The sequence below is a fragment of the Podarcis tiliguerta genome (assembly GCF_965153285.1).
Source record: "Podarcis tiliguerta genome assembly, chromosome: 16".
Taxonomy (NCBI): domain Eukaryota; kingdom Metazoa; phylum Chordata; class Lepidosauria; order Squamata; family Lacertidae; genus Podarcis; species Podarcis tiliguerta.
In genome coordinates this window covers 10,360,052-10,369,881 of record NC_139549.1, presented here as the reverse complement: position 1 = coordinate 10,369,881, position 9,830 = coordinate 10,360,052, and the positions used below count along the sequence as shown (strand labels likewise).

General features: G+C 46.9%; 1 protein-coding gene across 1 annotated transcript in view; it reads right to left on the bottom strand.

Annotated features, from left to right (window-relative positions):
* Nucleotides 1-905: 905 nt before the first annotated feature.
* Nucleotides 906-9,830, bottom strand: part of LOC310666979 (lysosomal acid glucosylceramidase-like) — a 106,077-nt gene continuing 97,152 nt past the window's right edge. Inside the window, exons 8-12 of the mRNA XM_083418553.1 lie at nt 7,835-8,072; nt 6,541-6,765; nt 4,824-4,987; nt 3,274-3,390; nt 906-1,287 (exon numbers count right to left, since the gene is read on the bottom strand). Coding sequence (XP_083274679.1) covers nt 1,149-1,287; nt 3,274-3,390; nt 4,824-4,987; nt 6,541-6,765; nt 7,835-8,072 — 883 coding nt within the window. The 3' untranslated portion in view covers nt 906-1,148. The remainder of the gene's footprint in view (nt 1,288-3,273; nt 3,391-4,823; nt 4,988-6,540; nt 6,766-7,834; nt 8,073-9,830) is intronic.

Below are 9,830 nucleotides of genomic sequence, written 5' to 3'. Positions count from 1 at the left end.
TGGTAAAGCCCTCTATGGAATGAATGGCAACTCAAATAGCAAGGAGAGGTGTCTTATAAAACTCGGCGTTTTATAGCCAGTGCAGGGTTTTGAGATGTTGCTGAACTACAACTCCCACCATCCCTTGGGCATGCTTGCTGGGGCTGCTGGGAGCTGGGAGACAGGAACATGGTTCAAATCTACCTTCCACCAGCCGCACTCATGGATGGGTGCGGTCATTCGGGAACATTTTCCGGGTCAAAGATCTTATGGCATTTTTATGCAGCCGATGCTGGCCCTCCTCAGAGTAGACCCACTGGAAGTAATGGGCATGGCTAGCTTGGGTCCAGTAACGTTAACACACGGGTAGGCAAACTAAGGCCCGGGGGCCGGATCCGACCCAATAGCCTTCTAAATCGGCCCGCGGACGGTCCGGGAATCGGGCGTGTTTTTACATGAGTAGAATGTATTCCTTTTATTTAAAATGCATCTCTGGGTTATTTGTGGGGCACAGAAATTCATTCATCCCTCCCCCCAAATACAGTGGTGCCCCGCAAGACGAATGCCTCGCAAGACGGAAAACCCGCTAGACGAAAGGGTTTTTCGTTTTGGAGGTGCTTCACAGGACGAATTTCTCTATGGGCTTGCTTCGCAAGACAAAAATGTCTTGCGATTCCTGGGGGGGTTTTTCCGCTCCCCACCCCCTTTTTCTAAGGCACTAAGCTGCTAATAGCCTTTTAGCAGCTAATCCGCTAATCCCTTAAGCCTTTAATAGCCGCTAATAGCCGCTAAACCACTAATAGCGCTAATCCGCTAATGGGGTTGCTTCGCAAGACGAAAAAACTGCTAGACGAAGAGACTCGCGGAACGGATTCTTTTCGTCTTGCGAGGCACCACTGTATAATCCGGCCCTCCATAAGGTCTGATGGACAGTGGACCGGCCCCCTGCTGAAAAAGATTGCTAACCCCTGCATTAACAGGTCTGCTCTCTGGATGAAACTGAGAGCGTTCAACCTATCCAACACCAGTTGCAGAGAAAACGCCCCGTTCAATTCCTGGTTCATACAGGCCTTCCTGCAGAGCAGGCAGACCCATCCCCAGGACCCCTGCAGCATCCTGATCTCCCCTTCTCCCTGCTAACGCCAACCCATCTCACGGGAGCAGAACATTTATTGCTGAGCGGGGGGTTCTGCCGACGCCTCCTTGGGCCGCTCCCAGAGGTAGGTCTGGATGGAATCGGCGGTCGACACGGCCTCGATGTGGCCCACGCCAGGGTCAGAGATGACAAACGGGACGTCCTTCTGTGATCTGAGGAAGAGGGCGAGAGAGGAAACGATTTAGAAAGACAGGCAGGCGGTGTGCCGAGGGGAAAATCTGGGCCAGATTTCAGTTTGATGAGACCCTAAGCTACTGACGGTAATGGGTCCCTTTATATGTCTAGCTGTACTTTGTCAACAACAAATTGTCACTGTTTTTTGTGTTGAATATATGCTTTATGGTAATTTATGGACCTAATAGGTATCTAAGGGACACCGGTGGCGCTGTGGGTTAAACAGAAGGTTGGTGGTTCAAATCCCCGCGACGGGGTGAGCTCCCGTTGCTCGGTACCTGCTCCTGCCAACCTAGCAGTTCGAAAGCACGTCAAAGTGCAAGTAGATAAATAGGTACCACTCCGGCGGGAAGGTAAACGGCGTTTCCGTGTGCTGCTCTGGTTTGCCAGAAGCGGCTTAGTCATGCTGGCCACATGACCCGGAAGCTGTACGCCGGCTCCCTCGGCCAATAAAGCGAGATGAGCGCCGCAACCCCAGAGTCGGCCACTACTGGACCTAATCATCAAAGTCCCTTTACCCTTTACCTTTTAATAGGTATCTAAAGCCATTTGCACATAACAAAATGTGTGTTTTAGCAAAGCAATTGTGGAACTGAAATACAATTAAGAAGTATATTAATAGTGGAATACAATTAAGAAGAAATATATTGATAGTGAAATAATTATTAAGCTCTAACTGTATGCAGGTTTTATTTTATTTGTTTTTTATCTTATATTTTGGAAATGTACTTCCAGTTTTTTCCCTTTTATATTTTTGCCCCCCGCCTCCCCCCCCCCCCCAGAGAGTGGGGCCCTAAGCTATAGCTTGTTTAGCTTATACGTAAATCTGGCACTGGCCAGGAATAGTTCTGGAGGGCACCCTGGGAGAGAATCAGGGAAATGCTCCTTCCTTGGCCCACGAGAAAACAGCAACCGAAACGAGCTCAAAGGCCGGGCAGCGGAGTCAAGGAAGAGAAGAGGAAGACCTTGGAGAAAAGGGGGCTGGACTAGATGACTCTTGGGGTCCCATTCCAACTCTACAATTCTGTGATTCCCACAAGGTGCCGTTAATGCTACAGAATCGCATGAGGCTGACAGAGCGGCAGGGGCAACCGGAACGATCAAGGGCACAGAACAACTTGCGCAAGAGGAAAGGTTACAGAATTTGGGGCTTTATAGTTTAGGGGAAAGGCGAGCAAGAAATAAATTTGTATTTTTGTGTGACGTGGGAAGAGTACCGTATTTTTCCTCCATAAGACACACTTTTTTTCCTCCTAAAAAGTAAGGGGAAATGGCTGTGCGTCTTATGAAGTGAATGCTGCGTGGAAGAGGGATGTGTAAGTGGCTCCTGTCTGCTTTGCTGCTTTAAGTAGTTTAGTACAACATTTGATTAAGAATATTTTTTTTCCATGTTTTCCTCCTCTAAAAACTATGTGCATCTTATGGTCAGGTGTGTTTTATGCAGTGAAAAATACGGTAGATACTGAAACGTTTTTCTTCATTTCTTAGAATCTGAGTCATGGAGCTGTAACGCAGAAACCTTTTCCCCAACGTGGGGCTTGAACCCACAACCCCAATAATAATCTTGCAGCGCTAGAACTGGAGGGGGCTGAATGTGGGTAGATCCAGGCCCGATGAAAGAAAGGAACTTCTTTATGCTGTGCTTGGTTGAACTATGGAACTCCCGCCCACAGAAGGCAGCAAGGGCCACAAACCTAGATCGCTTTAAAAGAGGACTTGACAAATTCATGGGGCGATCAATGGCCAGTAGGCATGATGGCCACAGCTGGAGGCATCAATGTCTCTGAATACCAGTTGCTGGAAAACACAGGAGGGGAGAGTTGTTCCTGTGAGCAAATCCTGATTGCTGGTTTCCCACTGAGGATCTGATGGCCCCACTGAGAAGATGATCTTTCGGGTTTTCGTCTTATTTTCGTCTGACAGCCGTTCAGCGGCAGCACGGAGGCCACCTGGCTCCCACTCACCTGTTCAAGACAACAACGGCCGCCGAGCCATCTGGACGCAGGAAGGCTGAATATTCCAGGTCGGTCCACTTGCTCCTCTGAATCTCAATCCTCTGGGTTCCCTCCGGGAGGAACTTGCTGCAGTAGCATATCAAAGAAGCAGGGGGAAAGGGGAATATGGTTAGATGTAAGTAGCCCAAGACCAGCCCTGCAGCTGCAGTAAGGGTCTAGTACAGTGGTACCTTGGGTTACAGATGTTTCAGGTTACAGACGCTTCAGGTTACAGATTCTGCTAAGCTAGAAATAGTACCTCGGCTTAAGAACTTTGCTTCAGGATGAGAACAGAAATTGTGCGGCAGCGGGAGGCCCCATTGGCTAAAGTGGTACCTCAGGTTAAGAACGGTTTCAGGTTAAGAACAGACCTCCAGAACGAATTAAGTTCATAACCCGAGGTACCACTGTAGTCCCATCTCAACACAACCAAGGGAGTTATCCTGAGGGGGTTTGGAGGGGGGGGGCTGGGCCCGAGAGTGTTAATCTGTTTGCTTGTTTATTAAATTTGTATCCCGTACAGTGGTACTTCTGGTTGCGAACTGGATCCGTTCTGGAGACCCGTTCGCAACACGAAAAGAATGCAACCCGCGTCTGCACACATGCGGGTTGTGGCTCTCCGCTTCTGCGTATGACATCATTTTGTGCTTCTGCGCATGCGCGAGCGGCGAAACCCAGAAGTAACCCTTTCCGGTACTTCCGGGTCGCCACGGGACGTATCCTGAAAGAACATAACATGAAACGGACATAACATGAGGTATGACTGTACCTTCCTCTCAGACGAGCCCAGGGCAGCAAATATCAAATATTTAAAAACATTACAGTTTAAAATAATAATGATTGGGGCGGGGGGAAACCTTCCAAAAACATACTTACAACATCTAAAATGTTTATTTTTATTGATTGATTGATTGATTGAATTTATATACCGCCCTATACACGGAGGTCTCAGGTTGGTTCACATAAAAGATCACAATATATAAAATCAAAGTAAAAACAATTACCTGGTAACACGCCCCCCCCCCCCCCCAAAAGCCATATTTTAAAAGGGTACAGGATGTTGATCAGGTCAGTCAAAGGCCTTGTTAAAAAGGAACATTTTTTCCTGGCGCTTAAAGGTGTATAATGAAGGCACCAGGTGAACTTCCACAGACGGGGAGCCACTGCAGAGAAGGCTACGTTCTTAAGTTGCCACCCTCTGGAGCAACCATACTCCCTCCTGATTTTTAATTTCACCCTTGCCTTGGCCCACATCTATCAGCCATCTGATTCCTGGGTGAACGGGAACATATTAAAAAAATCTGCCTGCAACTCGACAGCACGAGGGACAAGCGCACGTCACCAGGGAGGGTGTTCCACAAACGAGGAGCCACCACCGAGAAGGCCCTGTCACCCATCAAAGCCCAGCAGGCCGCAGCCTGAGGCGGCGTCACCCACAGGGCTTCCCCATTTTAGGACTCAATATGGTGGGCAGGGGGGTCACCTGCTTGGGGGACTTGTGGAGGTTCCCGCTGTCTCACCTGAAGTGTGCCATGTGATAAAACATAGGCTGTTTGTAAAACACATCGTTGGCCGCGTCTACAATGACCGGACTGTCAACATAATTTTTGCTCCAGTTGGGGCCTCCTTCCATGTCCAGGACAAGGTTCCAGTCCGTCCAGCCTGTGACGTAGTTATTGAGGTTCTGCAGGAAGGCGGAGAAGAACACTTTATTAATCTTATTTATTTTACATTTTTAATGTACCGCTAGGTTGATCAGATTGTATGCGCCGGCTGCATAAAAGTACTTTTCAAACTAAGGAAGGAAACTGAAATATACTCAAAGTGATTTCATGCTCTTTATTCAGCTCATAGTGGTGAGGAGGAATGAATGAATGTCCCCTCAAAGTATCTGCCTTATATACATTATTTACGCAATGGGCTGCACATGATTGGCTAATTCCGGAATTCTACTGTAAGCCAATCAGGTTGTGGATTCACTTCTATCTGGAGCATGATTGGGTGGTTCCTGCCAACCAATCATACTGCTGCATTGTTCTAGGACCAATCAGACTGCTGCCTTTTGGATCCTATTGTTCTAGGACCAATCAGACTGCTGCAGTTTGGATCCTATTGCCCTCAGTACATAACAGAAACCAATGCATCATAGTCATAAAAGGTAAAGCTACCCCTGCCCGTACGGGGGAGTCGTGTCCAACTCTAGGGTTGTGCGCCGGGGGCCCTTCTTTCAATGAGACTTTTCAGTAGAGATACAAATCCAAGTTTGCTTCTGCATTAGAATTGCTCTGAAGATGTTCTAAAGATTTCTTGAATCTTCAATTGTTTTATCATTGCTTGTTTGCTGCCCTCAGGTGGCTTTGGGAGGAAAGGAAAAGCAAAAAATTGAATTACAGTAATGAGTAAATTAAGCCTATTAAGAGGCATGTATGACTATGATTGGGATGCGGGTGGCACTGTGGGTAAAACCTCAGTGCCTAGGACTTGCCGATCGTACGGTCGGCGGTTCGAATCCCCGCGACGGGGTGAGCTCCCGTCTTTCGGTCCCAGCTCCTGCCCACCTAGCAGTTCGAAAGCACCCCTAAGTGCAAGTAGATAAATAGGTACCGCTTTATAGTGGGAAGGTAAACGGCGTTTCCGTGTTCTGCACTGGTGCTGGCTCGCCAGAGCGGCTTCATCACGCTGGCCACGTGACCCGGAAGTGTCTCTGGACAGCGCTGGCCCCCGGCCTATAGAGTGAGATGAGCGCACAACCCTAGAGTCTGTCAAGACTGGCCCGTACGGGCAGGGGTACCTTTACCTTTACCTTTAATGAGCTTTTGAATATTTTAAAAAGCAGGCAGTGGCCGATTTGTGCAGGTGTTATGTTCCGAGACATTGGCGCACATCCATGAAATCGCCTACAATCTGAACACCCGTCGAGAAAGCCTGAAAACACCCCATTCCACCCCTTTTTGCGACATTTTCAGATCACGTCTGAGCGGCACAGTGGGCAGTCACTGCGAACATACCAGACGCGCCTAAAACTGTTGCTGCCTGTACTCATTTTTCACTGGGTTTTTTAATCTATTGCTTTCATATTTCATTTTGTGTTTTCCATTAACTGCGGAGAGGTTTCCTTCAAGTTGATATATATATTGGTATATAAATTTTGTTCAGACAAAGAAACAAATGTCAGGCTCTGAAATTCTACTAAACTTTTCTTTAAAAAACAAAAGTCATTGCAGCTGGTGCTCCTACCGCAAGGATGCTGTGGCTGTATTTGCTGCCGCGGTCCCACGCCCCCAGCAACACACGCTGCTCCCAAAAATACGATCCTGTAGAGGCCTCAGTGGAGATGAGATAATACTTGGGGAAAAGGTGGTGAGTGATAGAGAGAGTCAAGTCGATGGGGGCCAGGAAATCCAAGTACCAGTGGATGCCGATCCCATTGATGTAACTGGCCGCCACGGGGTCCTTGAGAACCTAGAAGGGATAAGAAAAACAGAATTGTCAAGCTCACAGAGCTCTTAACAGCTTCATATTCTATTTTTGGCCTTTCCATCCCCCACCGGCATGCTTCTAGACCTCATGGAGGAGAGCGAAGATGAGAGCTACAAATCCCCAAAGCAAACTCAAGGCTAGCTGGTTTCAGTGGGCCTTATCTTAAGGATGTGCACATTTGAGACTCTGTAAGGTAGCGGTGAGGGGTGGGAAGAGAAGTCTAATTCCTTGTCCTGAATTATGAAGAAGGGAATTTAGCAATTGCTCCCCACCGATGTGGGTAACCTGTGGACCCTGCTCCCCTTGAGGCAATCAGTTCAGACCTCAGGTCAGAGCAATCGGTCCTTCCTCCGGCTGCTCTGATTGGGAGATAATAATAATAATAAATAATAATAATAATAATATATTTATACCCCACACATGTGGCTGGGTTTCCAAACTCGATAGATACCGGTATTTAGCCTGATCCTTCCTGGTTTATTTGTATCATATAACAACAACAACAACAACAATTTATTGCTCTGGATTCAAGGTTTGCTTAGGGCAAAGCCATGACTGTCCAAACAGCCTCCTGGGGCTTTAAATGCATGGTGCTGATGGGAAGTTTTGCTTCTGCCTAGAACATTGAGTTCATGAAACATCGTACCCTGACCTGTTCTTAGTGCATGGTTGACCACATCTATGAATACAATACTTATGCCCTTTTAAGGTTTGTTATATCAATCACTAGTTTTCATGCCTGTCCAACTCTGTGTTCCTTTCCCAACCTTTAATCTATTGATGATTAATGCCTATATGCAACCCTTGCATTGTCTTTGTGTTAACCAATCAGCAACAAGCACATACGTGGCAATGCTGTAATATTCAATAAAAGGGACTCTCTGAGACATGCTCGAGAGATGCCTCCCGTATGACACTTGTCACTCGTCTGTCGTTTATTTCAACCCAACATGGTGCCAACGTGGCCTCAGCTCCAGCGCCTTTAGCAAAATAAATAGGAAAACAGAGCCCCTGGGGTTGGGGTTCCACCAGTCCAGGGTGGCCCACTCACCACTTCGGCCCAGTACGGGAGCATCATCCTTTGGTCATCCAGAATGATCAGCTCAATGCCCTTGTAAGAGCTGTTGGCCAAGGCAGGACCCAGATCTTGGGCGATGAAGTCCCGTTGGTGCTCAGGGGAGAAGCCCAGGCACTGGAAGGGGTAAAAGATGACGTCGCCAGCCGTTGGCTCGTTCCCGGCCGTCACAGCCCAGAAAGTCAAGTTATACTTGGCGTATTCGTCTAAGAACCTGCAGAGGGGAATGGCAGAGAAAGTTAGCAGGAGCTACGAGCCAAGATGTCGCTGAGGATATCACTTCCTGAGATTTTTCTTTTAAGAAACTGTAGCAGGAACCCCCCCCCCCCATCATTCAGTTTGTACAAACTTCACACACACTCACACTCACACACTACATACGCTACGCTTCTGTTATAAATTCATAGAAAATCAACCATACATCAACCCTGGCGATCAATGGGGTGACAGATGTCGCAGCCAGATCGCCCTCACATCCCCGGGAGCAGATAATATCTCTCCTGAGCTTCTCAAAGCCAATATTGACTGGTGGGCCCCAGTCCTTGCCACCCTTTTCACCAGCATAGATCAAACAGCAATAATACCAGAGGACTGGGGATTGGCAATCATCGTTCCCATATTTAAGAAAGGCTGTAAACTTGATCCAGCCAATTACAGACCAATCAGTCTCTTAAGCATCATCAGCAAACTTTATGCAACTCACTTACGTGAAAAGTTTGCGGACTGGCTGGAACAGGAGCACGTCTTAAAGGAAGCCCAGGCTGGTTTCAGGGCACATAGATCAACTCTAGACCAAGGACTGGTATTGCAACATCTAGTGGAGAAATACACCTCAAAGAAAGGAGGCTCTCTCTATGTAGCCTTTATAGATTTCAAATCAGCTTTCGATTCGATACCCCGGCACAGACTTTGGGAAAAATTAAATGCCACAAACATCGATAGACGTCTTTTGCTTCTTATCCGTAGACTACATGAAAATACTCGGATCCGTGTTAGATGCGACCGTTATGGGAACCTATCAAAGGAAATCCAAAGTTTCCATGGTGTCAAGCAAGGCTGTGTTCTTGCCCCTATTCTATTCAACTTCTATATAAACTCCTTAGTCGGAAAGATGGAGGAAGCAAGTACTCATTCCCCAAACCTAAACAATATACCAATCCCAGTCCTTTTGTACGCAGATGATGCGGCACTTATTTCCTTCTCTTGTGTGGGTCTAAGAAAACTTTTACGAGCTCTTACAGAGTACTGCGAAGCTGAACACCTAATAATAAATTACACTAAATCAAAAATTATGGTGTTCCCCAAGAGAAAACTCCGACATAAATGGAAAATTAATAACCAACCTATTGAGCAAGTAACATCTTTTAGATATCTTGGAATAATTTTTGATGAGAAGGGATCTTGGTGCCATCAGATTAAGAATTCCATTGTAAATGCGCAAAGATCTTTTAGAGCTATCATAAGATTCTTTTACAGAAAAGGAGGTCAATATGTTCCTGCCGCCTCCCAGGTCTTTGTTGCAAAAATACTTCCACAACTGATGTATGGCACCCAGATATTTAATTGCCAAAAACTCAAGTCCCTGGAATCTGTACAAACTAAATTTTACCGCTCCCTACTAGGGTTACCTACCTGTGTCTCCAACACTGCCATTAGGCTGGAGGTAGGTCAACTCCCTATTAATGCCAGGATATGGATCCTGAAGATTCACTTCTGGCTAAAACTCATATTTTTCCCAGTGGGAGTGGCTCCATTGACTTTACTAGACCCGTTCCAGTCTAAATGGAGATTGTCGCTTTATGAAAAATTGAAGGGCCTGGGGCTTTCCCCACAGGAACTTATAGCCGCAGGTTTTGAAAAGGCTAAAATGATGGTGAGCCAGCGAATAGGAGATATAGAGCTTCAGGACCATATGAGCAAGATAGATAAATATCCAGCTATCCAAGATTATGGAAAAGGGTTTAATCTAACC